The sequence below is a fragment of the Pyrus communis genome, chromosome 12 (assembly GCF_963583255.1).
Source record: "Pyrus communis chromosome 12, drPyrComm1.1, whole genome shotgun sequence".
Classification (NCBI taxonomy): domain Eukaryota; kingdom Viridiplantae; phylum Streptophyta; class Magnoliopsida; order Rosales; family Rosaceae; genus Pyrus; species Pyrus communis.
This window is the reverse complement of record NC_084814.1, coordinates 13967341-13985306: the sequence shown is the minus strand read 5'-3', so window position 1 is coordinate 13985306 and position 17966 is coordinate 13967341. Positions and strand designations below refer to the sequence as shown.

The following is a 17966-nucleotide window of genomic DNA, read 5'->3' as shown; positions in this document are numbered from 1 at the left end:
TTATGGAATAGAAAGAGACATTGTCCAAGGACACTATTGTCATTAAACCTCCAGCACCCAACCAACATTCATCACTAAATCCCACGCAAACAATGAGAACGTCTGCTTGCTAATACGGTATAATGATATTTTTTTTTTAATTGTAAGTGAAAAATATTAAGTTTAACTATAGTTAAAAACGAATTTGAATAACATTATTATAGTAAAGTTATTGTTATATTTAACTCATTTATCAGTCATTTGGCTCTGTATGTCAACTCAAAAATCGAGTTTTTAAATAAAAATCAGGACAGGCTTGTCAATTCGATTTGCAGATTGATAATACAAGTCATGGGCCTCGAGATGGAATCCATGGCCGCCGCGATCGGCGTCTCGGTTCCGGTGCTCCGCTTCCTCCTATGTTTTGTAGCCACCATCCCCGTCAGTTTCATCTGGCGACTCGTCCCCAGTCCACCCGCCAAGCACCTCTACGCCTTCGCTTCCGGCGCTCTCCTCTCGTATCTTTCATTTGGATTCTCTTCCAACCTCCATTTCTTAGTCCCAATGCTACTCGGCTATGCTTCCATGGTCTTCGCCCGAAACCATTGCGGAATCATTACCTTTATCCTGGGCTTCGGCTACCTCATCGGCTGGTACATTTACGAAACACAAAAACTAATATTTGACCCAATGAGTAATTTCTGAACATTTTGATTGATGATCGAATTTTGTGAGAAAAAGTTGATGGGTAGTGTTATTTTGAATTGGTGGTTTTGTAAGTTTCGTAGTTTATAAAAAAAAAAAATTAATTAGTTTTCTAAAGCTTGTGATTGACTGGAGAGTTCGTGTTGGTTTATTGGTATGTTTATGTTATGATCTGTAGTGTTATTAATTTTCTTTTTGTTTTAAATATGGATGGTCGAATTTGACAATGCATAATGAATTTAAATTAATTCGTGTTTTTTTTTTCCTTATAGCCTGTTAATTTCTTGAAAATTCTGGTTCTTTACGTTCTAAGTTTTACAGATCTGACTGGTCCCAAAATTATGTCTTTTAACTCTTTTTATCAATTGTGGTGCTCTTTTTTTACGTTTCAATCACTTGTGATGTTGGGGAGAAACTATGATTGCATATTTAACAGTATGTGAATGGTATACCGATCTTTGTGTTCTTCATTGACGTAACATTGTTTCGTTAATGTTTGACGGTCTTGAAGTGATAACAACATCTATATGCGATAATTTTTAATGTTTATCTATCTAGAGATTTATAAAAGTTTTGTTTCTGAATTCTTGATCATTCATATACATTTGTCTGTATGTGTAGCCATGTATTTTACATGAGTGGGGACGCATGGAAGGAAGGAGGAATCGATGCAACTGGTAAGCACTATGTCAGCCTTTCTAGTCGGCTTGCGTTTCCTCCTTTATTATCTGCTGTTTTGTAGGTTGCAATGAGTCTCGTTCTCCTGTAAGAAAATGGCAAGTTCTGTTTTTGGTCCTTGATGACTTCCGTTTCTTTTTATTTTTTACTAGAATTTATGGACTCTTCTATTGAATTCTTAACATGACTAAAAATGTATATATTGGAACATGACTAAAATTCATGCACTATTATTTGTTATGCGCGTCAGTTAAGCTTGAATTTCATTCTCATACTTAGGGGCCTTAATGGTTTTAACACTGAAAGTCATCTCATCTGCAATCAATTACAATGATGGGGTATTGAAAGAGGAAGGTTTGCGTGAGTCTCAGAAGAAAAACCGGTTGATTAAGTTACCCTCTTTGATCGAGTACCTTGGCTACTGCCTCTGCTGTGGTAGTCACTTTGCTGGTCCAGTTTATGAAATGAAGGATTATCTTGACTGCACCGAAGGAAAAGGGGTATGCTTATTATGTACCAAGTGTCTTCCTTTCTTCTTAGTTTTGTTTTCTTAAGGTTGACCCATCTCATAAGTTGGCTTTTATTAATTATCATTTTCAGATATGGAGCTGCTCAGAGAACGGACCATCTCCATCACCCTATGGAGCAACAATTCGAGCTCTTCTCCAAGCTGCATTCTGTATGGCCTTGTATGTATATTTGGTACCCCAATTTCCTTTGTCAAGATTTACTGAGCCCATATACCAAGAATGGGGTTTTTGGAAACGACTAAGCTACCAGTATATGTCCGGATTCACAGCGAGGTGGAAATATTATTTCATTTGGTCAATATCAGAGGCTTCTATCATTCTTTCTGGTCTCGGTTTCAGTGGCTGGACAGAGTCCTCACCACCAAAACCTCAGTGGGATAATGCAAAAAATGTTGATATTATAGGTGTTGAGTTTGCAAAGAGTGCAGTTCAGTTACCACTTGTTTGGAACATACAAGTCAGCACCTGGCTTCGTCATTGTGAGCATCTCTCTTCCTTCCTAAGTTTTCTTTTGTCAGTAACGTGCAATCCATATTTTTGTTTTGTTTAAATATTTTCCCAGGAAAATACTTTTGCATATCCAAACAATGAATCCTAGTTAGGACCGAGTTGTATTCATTTTTAAGATCTCTATATGCAAAGAACTATATGAGTAATTGGTCCTGGTATCAATATTTGAAGTTTGGTATCTGGTCACTAGTTTCTTCAGTTTTGTGCCTGTTGCATTTAATGGCTGAAATTTTTCTCCTTTTAGCTCTGATCAGGAAAGCACGTACTTTCTTATAATATCCCAAAATTATTAGTATATTATGCACATGAAACAAAAGATGACTATTCACTGTTCAATTATCTAATATATTATTCTTCTGTAGATGTGTATGAAAGGCTTGTTAAACCCAGCAAGAAGGCTGGTTTCTTCCAGTTGCTGGCTACACAGACCGTCAGCGCTGTTTGGCATGTGAGTGTAAACTGTCTTACCCTCATCCTGAATGTGTGTTTTTATCTTTTGCTGATTTTATGTCCATTTTAGATTTTCAAACAATAGCTCTGCTACAAATGCTTTCATAGGTTCTCTGCTTCTCTTAGAGGATCTATTGGCATTCATTCTGCGGAGTGGATTTGGCTGTCCATCTTTTATACTTGAAAAAAAAAAACTGAGAAAAATAAAAAATAAGGAAAAGCGGTCAACTACTACCAGATAATTAACCAGTTCACAGTTCTCTTCAAAATGTCATATAAACAATTTCCTCGTGTAGCTATGATGTGTGGACTTTGTTACACTGTAGTGTTCTTTCTCTAATGGGGATGCTGGGACCGAATGTTTTAGGGCACCAAGAGGATGATTTTCTCTTCCTATAGCCAAGGTTCTAAAAGATGCTAGGCGCTAGTCGGGCGGCGGGCTGGGGCCTAGCGCCTACGTGGACTAGGCAGATTTAAGTAAATCTATTGTATTTCGTGTAAATAAGTGTCTGTTTGTACTTAAAATATATATAATTTCATCATAAACTAGAAAATAAAATGTCATATATATTATGAAGTATTAGAACATAATGAAAACATGGGGAGCAAACATATAGTGTGTGTTTATTTAAGTGTTCAATAAGCTCATACAATTTATTGGAAACAATAAAATGCAAAAGGAAAGTTATCTATTTTCTATCTAAGTGAGTTGCAACCTAGGCGGGTCTGGGCGGGCTACGCGGGTGCCTAGGCAGTCTAGGCGGACGCCTCAGCAGGTCTAGGCACCCTTTCTTAATTTTCAAACGCTAGGCATTAATTGGGGCAGTGGCCAGCCGCCTAGCGCCTAGGCAGAAATTTTTAGAATAGTGCCTGTAGTAGAGTATTGAGTAGCAATTGGATTTAAAATTAAAACTCGATGCAAGATGGGGAAAGGATGTGATATTGTGATGGATTTTGAGACCCCCCCCGCCCCACATATTTTTATAGTTTTACTTAGTATTAACTTTTTATTTTCTTCTCATAAAAAAGTATTAACTATTTATACTATCAGATTGGACAAATGATATTTTCGCATTTAGTCACTTTTAATTCTTAGGTTTCAATCTAATCATTATGTGGCAAATTTCAATCTTTAGGTAACTTACATTGCTTAATGCATTTTACGCTTACATTTTTTGTTTAAGTTTTGTGCCTTTAACAAATACAAGGCGAAAAATAGGTGGCTGGGTAGAATTTGGTGGGGTGGGGATGGGGTAACAACATGCCCTCCAGTTTTGTATTTTCATGTCACCACTTTTGGCGCCGAAAAGAACTCTGTGACTTGTGTTATTTTAAATGTAATTACGCTTTTTGTGTTATTTCAGGTGTTCCTATAGTTTTTTAGTTGTGCCAATGTTTGGTTTGGTGCTCATTTGTGTTCAAATTGCTAAAGTGAAATGATATTTTTTTGGGTGGAAGGGTACTTGTAATATTAACGTAATAATTTCTTATCATCCACCACTCAGCGTCGTCAAGCCAATTTCCCAAAATTTATGCTTGTGCCCATTTTCTCTTCGACTAATTACTCGGCTTACTTTTTGTTTCAAACCCTTATGTTCTCTTATCTCCAGAATATGTTTTGATTTTTCGCACGTTTCAAACTTGAATTATCTGTATCGTATTGGTTATTTTCCAAACTGCAGGGCCTCTATCCGGGGTACATCATATTCTTTGTTCAGTCAGCATTGATGATTGCTGGATCAAGAGGTATTGGTCTTTCTGCTTCTAATTCACTAGTTATTTCTTTGTTTCATTAAATTGCTATCTACCTGTGAAGGTAGGTGCTTTAATAAGCAAGCATGTACTAATTATTTGTTCTTTAAGATAATTAATCTGTATCATTTTCTACCTTTTCCGCAAGCAGTGATTTACAGATGGCAGCAAGCTGTACCTCCAACTATGGACGTTGTTAAGAAGATATTGGTGTTCATCAACTTTACTTACACTATCTTGGTTCTGAACTACTCCTGTGTTGGTTTCATTGTTAGTGCTCTCTCTCGCTCTCTCTCGCACATGCAGACATGCCATTTTTAGACACACACATGAACATGAACACATGTGATTTAGACACATTAATACGAGCACGTCATCCAAACATACCATGAACACATGACACACACATGTACATGTACACATACCACCCTCCGATGCTTTAAAGTTTCTCATGCGTTGGTCTCACATGGTACAGGTATTAAGCCTTCACGAAACACTCGCCTCATATGGAAGTGTGAATTTCATCGGGACCATTGTTCCCATAGCATTGATCCTACTGAGCTATGTAATAAAACCTCCAAGGCCTGCGAAATCAAAGGCTCGGAAGGAAGAGTGAGGTTTGTCAGCTGCAATAGCATTCGCTACGCGTTGGAGTGCTTGGAATGAGATAAGAAGGCGCTTCGTTTCCAAGTTTACTTCGCCTTGTTTTGAACGATTGTAACATCTGTTCTACCGGCAACGTTGATTATGTTAACATCTGAATCAATGTTTATTTGAGTAGAGCATCTGTTTCATCTTTTGTAGCGTCGAACTCAGTAAGCGAAATCACGCTAATAACGAACTAGAAGGCTGTTGTAGTCGTTCAGAAAATAGCTGTCCAAACAGATGTTACTTGAGAGACAATTTGGAGGACTTAGGTTTGATGTATAATTGCATAACGCACCGATGTCGGTTTTAGAGTCGAACTTTTGTTGATCCTGAGGGGTATTTTTGTCGGAAAATGGTGAGTAGAACTCGAATCGACAACCAAAAAATTTGTTTTCCACATTCAATTAAATAATAGTAAAGATTCTTCAATTTTAACTTAATTGGAGCAATCGTCTTATAACTAAATAACTATGACCATTGGTATCTTAACTTCTCAAAATGTGCAACTATGGTTTTTTTTGTCAAATTTGTTAGAATTTCCGTCAAAACGAGTTATGTTGGAATAATTATTGCTACAATTGGGTTAAAGTTAAGAGATCACTTCTTCAATTGAGTTAAAGTTGGGGAACCATTTCTATAATTTTCTCATTTAGTTTCCCATATTTGCTTCTTGATTCAGTCTCATGTGTGTGGTGAATCATTTTGACGGAAGTTTTAACAGTTGACGAAAATGACTATAGATGCACGTTTTGACCAATTAAGGGACTAATAGTTATGAATTTTTAGTTGATGAATCATTACTTTAATTAGGTTAAAGTAGAGAGACTATTGCTCTAATTATGTTAAAGTAGAGAGACCATTGCTCTAATTGGGTTAAAGTTAAGAGACCATTGCTATGATTTTCTTTTAAAACTCTTATTATGCTCCCGTGTATTTTATAGACGAATTTTGCCGGCAAATCCTTATTTAAAGATTCAATGATCAAGATATAACAATAGAATTTACATCTAGTTAAAGACACTTTCTTTGTTTTTGGCCCTGAAGGTTTTAAATTAGAATAGATGTGTTAACCAATGAGATTGCAGAGACGGCTTTGGTGTGCAAATGGGATCCGGCTTCTTCGTCCTCCTAGTTCCCATACACTTCCATCCTTTTTTATTTTGCACGGTCATAGTTAAGTCACGTTATCATTTTATATTAATTTTTTTAATAGAGATAATAAGATAAACAATAGTAATATAAACTGTTGACGTGCCTTAACCGTAACCACACAAATAAAAAAGGATAAAAGTATATGGAAACTGGGAGAGCAGAAAAGACAGGTCCGCGCAAATGACAGATGACAATATTGTTATTATATCAAATTCAACCATGCACGTCTGCAACTCGCCTTCTATAAAATATAATAATTTTTTGCTTCATACAATAAAAACCAATTATTTTCTATTGAACAATGACAGTATTGTCCCTCAGAACCAACCACGTTTAGGCAACCAGACAGGTGCCAACTGGCTGAAATTTTCTTTCTGCTAAGTTTTCCTTGACGTGTTCTGCTTTTCAATTCTATGTTGCTTTCCTCTTTCAATTATGTGACAGGCGAGAAGAATTTTTATGTCATGGATTTATTGTTATCGTGCCGTTTTGTATTAATGATGTAAAGATGTGTTTCTCTGCACATAGCTTTGTGCTCGGCTTCATATTGGAAATACAAGTATGTTGAATTATGTGTTAAAATCACTAACTTTGCACATGTCTTTGTGCTCGGCTACATATTGAAGATACAAGTATGTTGGATTATGTGTTGAAATCATTGAAGAATGTGCCGTGTGTCCTCCCCTGATCGGATCGAAGGCGAAGACTGGCAACGTTCAACGATGGGGTGCTCATAGAAAAGAAGGTGTCGTCCAACAAGTGGCAGATTTTGATGGGTCTCGCTTTGATGTTGGGGAGATCCTTAGATTTGGATAAAGTCTCGCCCACAAATAGAGGAAGAATACGTGCGCTAGCACGCTAGTGCTTACATAGTTGATCAGATTAGATAATCCTATTATTAGCACGAAAATTAAAATATATGTACCAGTATCATTTAAGTTGCTCTAAGAAAAGAAATAGATAGCCGTATCGTATAATCTTTTCCTACATTAATTTCTTTTGTTTTGGTGTTGGATTGTGAGTTTACATCAACACACATAACGACAATCTTGAACAAGAAGTAAAAAAGGGTTAAAAGGTCTGAATACTGCATGTAAAATGCTTATTGTTATTTGCCATTTTTGGTTTTGTTTTACCTTAAAATCGAAATATTTTCCTCTTTTTCTTTTGTCCCTCTCGTCACGTAAACTGATGCGGATTTCCCTTTTCCCCACTCTTTTTCTTTCTTTGTATATTTATCAGATGGATTTATTCCCTTCACTCGCTTCACTTTCTCTGCTGGCCATTAGTTCTCACTCCTTTTTCTTTCCCGTTTTCCTTTGTTTTCTATATAGCTTTGAGTAGATCTCAATTTCCACTCCGCTTCTCTCTCACTTAGATAAAGTTTTGATCATGTTTTCGTCACTCGTCTCACTTAGTCTGTAGTTCTTCTCGCCTAATCCTCTATTCCCTTTTGCTATTCTCGTTGATAGAAAAAAGGCTGTTTGTATTACTTGAAACTGTTGTTTTGGTTTTGCATCATTTCTTCTTAATTCTCTCACAATTGGGTTTTCTTTGATACGACCGTAGGGATCGAAAGGTTCTTTCTTCTCTATTGGGTTACTTTGAATCCAGGCAAAGAACATCGAACGAAAACTCTCAGCTTCTCTTGAGGTTCCTTGTTCAAGTAGTTTTCTTTTTTCTTGGTCTTTTAGCCTAAGAGGATCAAGAAATAGATTATAGATCGAGCCGTGAATTCAAAGAAGAACAAAATGTTTTCTTCGGAAAGTAATCGCTCTGTTGACGATGACAGCGGAGGTCCCGATAGCGCAGACTTGGAAATCAGGCCGGGGGGAATGCTGGTGCAAAAGCGAACCGATGAGACAAATCCTAGTGCTGTTTCAATCCCCACAATCAAAGTTAGAGTCAAGCATGGCTCTTCGTGCCACGAAATTCAAATCAACTCCCAAGCAAGCTTTGGTACTACGCCAAAATTTCAAAATCCAACTTTTGTTTTGGTTTTTTGATTGGAAAGAAACAATTAAATTGTTTTGTTAATTGAATTTGGTTTTCGAATTTGCAGGGGAATTGAAGAAAATGTTGGCAGAGCGAACGAAGTTGCACCATCTGGATCAGAAGCTGATATACAAAAAGAAAGAGAGGGACTCCAAAGAGTATCTTGATGTGGCAAGAGTTAAACAAGGATCAAAGATCGTGCTGGTGGAGGACATTTTAGGCAGAGAAAAAAGGTGCCTAGAGTTGCTCAGAAATTCAAATGCAGAGAAATCTTCGAAATCCTTAGCCGAAATCAACTTGGAAGTGGACAAGCTTGCAGGCCAGGTAATTAAAATGAATCATATTTTAAATTTAATATGCGGGGAAAGGAATTCGAACTTGGACGCAAGGCTGCAATGACGAACTGGCCTAACCGATATCTACTGAATTGTTTTTATTAATTTCGTTTCTGTTGTAAATAGGTCACAGCGTTGGAAACAACAGCTTCTACAGGTGGGAAAGTTTCCGAGACGGATGTGGAGAATTTGACTGAGCTTCTGATGATGAAGTTGATTAAACTGGATGGAATTGTTGCCGCCGGCCATCTAAAATTGCAGAGAAGAGTGCAGGTATTATAGACTTATGTACGTTTTAAATGTCTTTTACTTGCACATTGTTGGTACTATTCTAATTGTTGGTTTATGAACTTGAAGGTGACAAGAGTTCAGAAGTACATAGAAATTCTGGACATGTTGAAGCATCAGAGCTCCAAATCAAGCGGCAATGGGGCAAAAATCAAATTGCAGCAACAAGAAAATCCAACTGGCCACATGCCTAAGGACTCAAAACCGACGCAGAAACAGCGCGTGCATTGGAAGCTAGAAAATTCAGTACGAAAAAATCCAGTGATGCAGCAGCAACAGCAGGAGAATTCTGAGTCTCTTGCGGTTACAACAAAATGGGAAACTTTTGATTAAAACCAAAAGGGCTAATTACAGTTATACTTTTGGGGTTGGCTCTTTGTAAATCTGTAAGCAACTTACGGTGGACGAGTTAAACAAGGGAAGAGGAATAAAAGAAGTACAAAACTCAAAATGGAAGTTGTAATATGGTTGCTTCCATTGAAGTTGTTATGATTGTTTTTATTTTTATTTTTTTCATACCAACGACATTCTACTCTGCAAAGAGCGAGATTCATGTTTTGAGTATGTAACGATTGAGAAATAGAACCATGAGTTAATCATCTTAGGGTGATCCTTTTGTTGACGGATGCTCCTATTACATGTAATTTTTGAAGGATGAGAACCATGTAGCATCTATATCTAGTCTATAGCCAATGTGATTACGCTCATGTCTGCAATGTTTGTTTTGTTGTTAATTTGGCATAATGCCAAAAATCCAAGTTCCAGTTCATAGCATTTCTATCATCCAAAAATAATTAAATGGAATCTGTCTGTCTATAGGGACCAATGGATTGGACCATTCACCTCATCTTTATTTTTGAATTATTTATAACCTATTTATTTTTCACAAGTGGTTATGATTAAAGGAGAAGTATATGGCATTAAAATATGCAGAACCAGAAAAGATCCTTCTTTTCTGTATTCTGTATGGCTGCATTGCTGCTGCTGGAAATTAAAGAATTGCAGAAAATCATAGTGGAATTGATACCATTCTGATTAATCATACAAAAATAATAGAAAAGCAGGTTTGACTTTAGAAGATGTAATATGATATGGAGCTTCCTGCCAACATGTTCTGATAAAAAAGAAAATTAAACAAGATTATCTGCAGATTTACTATCTCAATCAAATTCACTAAAACATTTAGCAATGTCAAAAATCTCAGACACTCAAGTACTTAATTTCATTTGAATTAATTACACGTTGACAAGTGCAAGGCAAAGTGAGTTAATACAATTAAGATTTCATATGATTTTCCTTTACTGACCAAACTCAATCGGATCATTATTGAAAAATTTGTATCATACTTAATAGAAAAAAAAGTCAATATTTGCCCGTTGCATCGATCTTTTATAACATGTTAATAGTTTTTTGGTACAACTAAACATCATCGGATTATAAGTTAAAATTGGCACCAAATGCATCAACAATTCATGACTATACTTGGCATGTCAGCCAGGGTCCATAGCTTTATAAATAGAGAAGAAGGAATAGTGAAAGCCGAAGTTGAGAAGAGATCCTCTCCGGATCTCTTCCATCAAGGCCACCGGATCAAGTGATTCGGATCTTTGAAATTTCATCTAACGGTACACCTATTTTGACTTCTTAAAAACTATAATAATTTTTAACCGTTGGATGAAATTTCAAAAGTCCTGATCACGTGATCCGTTGACGGAAGAAAACCGGAAAAGATCTCTTCTCGAAAAGAACAATCAGTTTTTGCTAGTCACATCAGTCTTTTATAACTAGTTAATTTTGTAGTACAATTAAACGTCGGCAAGTTATAGGTTAAAATTGACACCTAATACATCAACATTTCAAAATTAAACTAGGCATGTTGGCCAGGGCCCATGGCTTTATAATTGGAGACCAAGTGGCAGTGAAAGCCGAAGGGAAAAAAGAAAAAGAAGTGGTCACTCTAAGTGGTCACTCTATGATTTACTCGATTGGCCAAATCTTGAGGACATTGAATGAATGAGTGGGACTCAATATCAAGCGTATGCAGTATCAGACAGCAAGAGGGTTAATGAAACTTTTCACTGCAGGGTAAATGTGCTGCGAAAGAACTTATATTGAATGAGTTCATCATTAATATGATATCTAGGGCTAAGAGTACTAGATCATGTATAACACTATTTTCCTATATCATGTATAAGTGGCGGGACGTCCCAATGACAGTAAATCTATTTCATAAAATTCTCTCATTCTGCATAGGCACAATTATTAGTGAACTTGATGAACATTTGTATTGATTACCTTTGAACCAAAAATTGTATGCTTCTATGGCGGACATGAGAAAGGTAATTTTTTTTTCAGATTTTTCCGATTAGAGTGAGACACATGGTGAGATTTTATCAGTGGATGCAAAAATGCTGAAATTGGCTTCTATCACAATAGCTAAGGGTATTTACTTGCACACATGAAATCCGAAATCCTATTTCACGATAACACTTATATCAGAAACAAACGAACAAAAGAAAAGAGAGTCCAAACGAATGTCGCAGCTGGAGCCCAAAATATGCATGGCCCTACTATTTGCCTACATATGATGAACAAGCCCAAATGTTTGGTTCTCAATTTTTATCTTCTAAATGCTTCTACGTTTTTTGGCCGATAACCGAACTTTGATGTGTAGTTTTACTCGCGTGATTTCTCATTGTCCATACAAGTTCCTGTTTCGTGTTTGTTATTGAATTGAAATTATCTTGATTGAATTGATTCACAATAATATATATATATATATATATATATATATATATATATATAAGTCAATTAACTTCGAGTACAAGTAAACATAAGCCCACAGGAATTTATAAAACCTAACTCATTTAGGATCTTATATAGATTCTCCTATATTAACAGCCCCCTGCAAACTTGGTGGTCTCGAAGTGACAAGTTTGGAACGTAAGAGCTGAAAGAGAGGCTTGGAAACACCTTTGGTGAGAACATCGGAATGGAGCCATCCACGTAACCAAATAAGTTGTTACCCAGAAGAAACGGCTTCGTCTAACTAAGCCAATGGATGTAGTTGAAGTCAGTGAGTTTGAGAAAGTGAGCAACATTAGGACTGGAGAGAAGGTCCAGTGATGGTAGATGAGGAAGAAGGTTGAATGGCCATGGGAGAAAAAGGGTTACGGCAAGGAAGGGAATAGGGGGAACGGTCTGGGGTTAGGGAATTTAGAGAAAAACTAGGAGTGTAACAGGAAGGGGAAACCTAAACGATTGATACCATATTGAATTGTAATTGTCTTGATTGAATTGACTTTCACAATATTACAAATATATATACAAGTCAATTGACTTGGAGTACAAGTTAACCTAAGTCCACAAGAATTTATAAAACCTAACCCATTTAGGATCCTATACAGATTCTCTTATAACATTTGTACTGTACTGGTCCTACAGGATACACTTTCCAACTTATCGATTTGTCGTACTAATAAAAATAAAATGCTACTTGTATTGCCATGAGAATAAGATGTTCAATTAGCCTAACTACTAGATAAATATATTGTATATGCTGCCAAACAATAGACGGCCGGGTAGAGTTTATGGAGATATTTTGTATGTTGATATATAGTGCCATGAATTAAGATGCATGCATCGTCATTGTTTGTCTGAATCTGACCTCAAAGGAGTAACAAATGCATGCATGCTGCAGCCATGCACTCCACTCCATGGGTATTAAAATGGAGAATAGATTTATAAAAACCAAGCTTATGCCAAATCAGTTGGACCATTTCAGCAAATTGCACAGTTATTTTATCAATAAAACACTTTTTTAAACACGTCACAAGTTATTATTGAAGGTGACATCACTAGGACTAGTACTGAGAACATGAAAGAATATCTTCTCACCCATAGGTGCACTGATCATAAACAGTACTTTTTTTGGTTAAAACGTAGATAGGGAGTGTGATTAACTGAATTCTTTAATATATTTTAACTTGTAAGCTCATTTATAGAGCTCATTACACAGGCTCTTAGAGCAAATTTCACTCCCTCTAAAGAGGGTGTATTGCATATAAAAATTGACAGGCTTTGGTTGATTCTCAAATTCAAATGTATTCAATATAAACTTTTTAAGGAGTCAACAATAGTTACGTGTCTTGTAAAAAGACTTTTTTATGACTTCTAACAAGTCTATGAAAATCTAGTGGTATTCAATTTATGATTTTTTTGTGAATCTACAAAAATAAGGTGTATTTATAATTTCAATTATTTTAAAGAATTTTAATAAGTCATGGATTTTGATGGACTTCGTGTGCTTTTAAGGTAAGTTCTTTTATCCTAACAAATCCAACCTCCCCTTAAGATTTTGATGGCTTTTATTTTTCTCAATTTTCTGAGGATATACTCCACCATCCATCAAAATACAACAATTATCATTCCCACCACTTCAACACCATGTTGTCACCGCCACCTTTCCATGAACATCTCCTTCATTCCCATTGCCAACATTGTCATCGTAGCCGCTGCCACCATATTGCCATGAGCATCATTGCCAACCCTACGATGATTGCCACATTTACCACCATCACCATGATTGCCACCTTTACCACTATTATTACCACCCCATCACCACCGCCCCCAACATCTTTACCATTTCAATAATGAATACTAAAAATAATGCTTATTAATAAATTGTCATTAAAAAATTCACGACAATCCACTTATTCTAAAATTTTCTATTGAACTCTAATATTCTGCGAAAGTCTATCATTTAACTCGTTTATTTTATACAAAAGTATATCATTAAAAGTCTATATACGGATTTTTATTGAGTTTATAATAGTCAGTAAAAGTCTACTAAATCTAGCTAAGTTAAATTTTAGCTAAAAAGACTAAAAACCAAGTTAAGGAGTGTGATTAGAGATGAATGCTTCCAACTTTTCTCTAATTCTAGCTTGGAGCTTATTCATAGGCCCCATTGAAGATGCTCTGATATGCATGAATAATCCAACATGCAGTACATTTGAACAAAATCTAAACTATAAAGAGAAGAACTCAAACTTGTATATAGACAGAAGCACACTACTCTAACCAACTCCGATACGCCCAAATTTGGTCCAACATATGTGGTATATGTCAATGCAAATTTCCGTCATCTTCAGTCTTGACGAAAATGCACCTGCAAAACAATCAACACCTTTGATCAAAGACCTAAGCCTCATGGGCCCACGAGGTGGGGGGGCTAGGCCAATGGATCTTCGATGCCTAAGTCAGTTTCTCTTAGAGAGTAAAGTGTTTAGAGCTTTTTAGGGGTAGCAAAAGTTTTGAAAATTTGGTAGAATATGGGGTATTTAGAGGGATAGAGCCGGCCACAATGTTAGGGTTTTACCGTACACGTGGTGGCATCCTATTGGCCAAGGTGTTTATGGAGAAATATTCTCAAAATATTCTCGAGATATTAAATAGGAAATAATATCTTGAGATAATGGTGTAATTATCCCTAATTTATTTAAATTGGGATTACTTACTTGATTAGAATCTTCAATTGGGAATGTATTAAAGATAGGATTTGGGTAATTAATCCTTATCTTTAATGCTTTGACTTTTCCTTTCCAAGGGCAGGTGAGCTGTGGCCAATCGTATTCAGTTGCTTGGACCTTCAAGGATGTGAGCTGCGTTTGTGCATATATGAGAATCCTGCCCATTTATTGAGGCCAATCTTGTCTTTCTTGAATAAAAATCTACGTGTCATCTCTAGAATATTTGGGATTATTTTGGGCTCCAAATGCCTCCACACATACTGGGCTGCACACATGAAAGGATAGTAGGTGTAGAAATCCCAAGTTGCTTGGGCTTGTAGAGTTATTTCCCAATTTGAACTTGATCTCCTTTCTAGTTTTGGAGATAGGTTTCTTCTCGGAAAAGGAAACCAATTACCCCCAAGACCTATGTAATTCTGCCTTTAGCAGGGGATTAAATAAATTTGGAGAGCAATCATGATTCCAACAAGGAAGAGAAACCAGAGGAAAATTTTCTTCCCCCTCCCTTAGCTTTCTTCTTCTCTTGCCCTTGCAAAGAGTTGTCTCTCATTGTTGTTCTTCTTCTCCGTGCCGCACCAAGGTAAGAAAAATTTGAATTTTCCTCTTCTTGAATTTTTTTGGAGTATTGGGACTTGAAAAATTAGCTTAGCGAGGCCAAGGAGGTGAGAAACATGCAGCAAGATGCCACAATGCTATTGGTGGTGTGGCATGGGCCAGGTGGATGCCTCGTCTTGGGCCGAGGTGGCTAGGCGCTAGGGCGCGGAGAGGTAGGCTTAGGCCAGACCTTTAGGGCTGCTGGGCAGGGGCCCGTGCAGGTGAATAGCGAGGGGGAGAGAGAGACCAGCATAAACATGGTATCTCTGGCTAGTATGCTGGGGTTGAAAGGCTTCAGGCCTTCTGTGATGCACGTTGGGCATGAAGGAAAAAGGGAGAGGAGGGGTGGGCCTCCCCCTGAGTTAGGTCGAGCTACTTGCAAGAGACAGAGGAAGCCGGGTCCTGGGCCATGGGGCTTAGGTTGTCGCTGGGCTCCTGCGGTTGGGACCTGGGTCGAGAGAGGAGGTGAAGGCCGTGGGGCCTGGCACAGGGACGTTGGGCTCGCGGTCATTTATATATATATATATATATATTTTTTTTTTTTTTTGATTATCTTCTCATGAAATGCCTTCTAAACATTTTTCCTCGCATTTTTTTGCAGAGATTTTGACATTGTCTTCCTCCGATCGCAAGAGTGACGAATATCCTCCACCCTTGTGTCATCAAGATGGTTCTTCCGGCAAGGTAGGCTATTTCAAGGCTGTGCATGTCAAATCAATTTCGAAGAGCTGTTTAGGGATTTTCTTGAGGCATACAAGCATGCGATTCCTTCAGGGGTTCGCATGAAGCAGGTGAAAGATGACAGTGGCCATGAACCATGCGGCGAGGGCGCTAATACTAGGAAGAGGGCCATCAAATTCCACCCGTATTACTTTATGTTGGGATTTACTTTTCCCATGAGATACATGCCTGCTCAGTGCTCCCCAAATGTAGTTCATGCGCTGGTGGGATTCTCAAACTTGAGCAGGTTCTTTGATCTTGGCTTGACCATAAATGAGTTCTAGTACTTCTTTGAGATTGGCCACAAGGAAGGTGTGGGGCAACTGAGGTCTCACCATAGGCTGCTTGATGCTTCTTACAAATGTGATCATGAGTGGGCGAGAGACACCTTGGAGGTGAGCGGAGAGTGGGATTCTAACTCTTTTCCTGAGCTGAGTGTCCCAACTACCTTTATCAGTGGTAAGTGAATTGCTTCATTCTTGTCCTACTTGAATTTTTGTTGAGTTGTTCCCTGACTTCAATTTATTGATCGTCATTCTCACTTTGTGTAGATTTGAAGTTTGGCTAAACTCCAAAGACTTCGGTAGATATGAAGAAAGTGTACATTGCCTTGGGCATTCCTGCTGAGTACCACGAGTGACGATGACTACTCAGTCATCTTCGTCGGGAGAAAAATGGGCAGCCTCTGAAGGAAGAGATAAAATGGATAAAGGATGTGGCGCTTGCTCATCCAATTTTTGCTGTAGAGCCTGCTGCCAATGAGGGTGGAAAGTAGAGATCTTCCTCACCTGTTTACGAGCATTTGGCCAAGAAGAAGCTAATAACTTCTTCTGCTGCTCGCGCGGGCTCGTCTACTGCTGAGAAGCTCGTCATTGACTTAACTTCTCCAAAGGGGACGAAAAAGTCCGTTGAGCCTTAGCTTGTAAAACCTGCTGCTCCGAAAATGACCACATCCATTGGTGAGAGACTTGCTCAGTGGAAGGGGTCGGTGGTGCCCCTGGTGTCCAGGTTTGTATCGAAGCGTCCGTTTGGTTCGACTTCTAAGAGGTTTACTGCTACGAAGAATGGGAAGGGGGATTCTGCTGCTAAGGTGGTGTTTGGGCCTATTCCTCATTCTTCTGTGACTGACTTATTTGCTGAGAAAAGGAAATCTGCTCGCACGGGCAATTGTGAGAGATCCACTGAGTCTGAGGCTGGAAAGTTTCCAGAGGTTTGTGCGCTGCTGAAGGCCGACCTACTTAAGGACGTCGATGCATACACCAAGTTTGTTGACAGTGTTGGGAAAGTTGTCATCCACTTAGACTTATTTGGGAAGCATCCTGCCTACTTGAGGAAGTCCTCCCTGATTGTTATAATGCAAAAGACTTTGATCCTGGCAGCTAAGTCTATACGCGTTGATCAGGATGCTGTCAAGTGTGCTGAGGAAGTCGAAATGGCATTGGTGGCTCAGCTTCGCTCGGCTACTGAAAAGATCAAGAAGCTCGAAATCTAAACTTGCCATTTTGAAGGGGTCTACTGCCTCTACCCCCACTTCTTTGTAGTTGGAGATCGCTCATCAGGAGGTCGCCCATTTGAATGCTACGCTTAGTGTGACTCATGCGATGTTGGAAGTTGCAGAGAAGGAAGTCAGTCGTGTTTCTCTGGTGGTCGAGGACCTTAAGCGTGTCAATTCGGAGCTATGATCTACTTGTTTTCCTAAGGACGAGGAGTTTAACTTTATGTATGTTGAAGCGTCTCATCTCAAGAAGGTTGCCAGTAAGCTTAAGCCCAAGGAAATGGATTTGCAAGGTGCGCTCTTTGCTAGCGAGAACCTGAAAAATGAACTGGATGAGCTGCAGGGTGCTCATATTGGGCTTGTTGAAGAGAATATGCAGTTGAAGAAAGAGAAAGTTGGTCACAAAATGGTGTTTGCTTCTTGTTAGGTTGATTTCTACAAGGTTGGCTATGTAAACCATCTTTAGGGTAGGCCGTCAGATTATGAGTTTTCCTTGTTTTCCGAGAAGGACTTTGAGACTTTCCCCATTTCCCCAGTTCATCTGCTTGATTTCTCGTTTAAGGCTGCCTTTGGTGGAGTAGTTGAGGGTCAGGCAGTCTAGGTA

General features: G+C 38.1%; 2 protein-coding genes across 2 annotated transcripts; both read left to right on the top strand.

The window, feature by feature from the left end:
- Positions 1-236: 236 nt before the first annotated feature.
- On the top strand, positions 237-5400 carry LOC137710580 (lysophospholipid acyltransferase 1-like). Its single transcript, XM_068449645.1, has 8 exons — positions 237-632; positions 1306-1361; positions 1642-1862; positions 1963-2371; positions 2765-2850; positions 4535-4598; positions 4756-4874; positions 5080-5400. The coding sequence occupies exons 1-8, from the start codon at positions 331-333 to the stop codon at positions 5218-5220; spliced, it is 1398 nt and encodes a 465-aa protein (XP_068305746.1). The 5' UTR covers positions 237-330; the 3' UTR covers positions 5221-5400.
- Positions 5401-7548: 2148 nt separating this feature from the next.
- Positions 7549-9765, top strand: LOC137711679 (BAG family molecular chaperone regulator 1-like). Its single transcript, XM_068450940.1, has 4 exons — positions 7549-8363; positions 8467-8723; positions 8861-9007; positions 9092-9765. Exons 1-4 carry the CDS (start codon positions 8156-8158, stop codon positions 9353-9355), a joined length of 876 nt encoding a protein of 291 aa, XP_068307041.1. The 5' UTR covers positions 7549-8155; the 3' UTR covers positions 9356-9765.
- Positions 9766-17966: the final 8201 nt, after the last annotated feature.

Coding starts and splice junctions, on each gene's coding strand:
- LOC137710580 (XM_068449645.1), top strand. CDS start 331: ATGGGCCTCGAGATGGAATCCATGGCCGCCGCGATCGGCGTCTCGGTT. Junction 2,851..4,534: donor CCGTCAGCGCTGTTTGGCAT/GTGAGTGTAAAC, acceptor TCCAAACTGCAG/GGCCTCTATCCGGGGTACAT. Junction 4,599..4,755: donor GATGATTGCTGGATCAAGAG/GTATTGGTCTTT, acceptor TTCCGCAAGCAG/TGATTTACAGATGGCAGCAA.
- LOC137711679 (XM_068450940.1), top strand. CDS start 8,156: ATGTTTTCTTCGGAAAGTAATCGCTCTGTTGACGATGACAGCGGAGGT. Junction 8,724..8,860: donor TGGACAAGCTTGCAGGCCAG/GTAATTAAAATG, acceptor TGTTGTAAATAG/GTCACAGCGTTGGAAACAAC. Junction 9,008..9,091: donor AATTGCAGAGAAGAGTGCAG/GTATTATAGACT, acceptor ATGAACTTGAAG/GTGACAAGAGTTCAGAAGTA.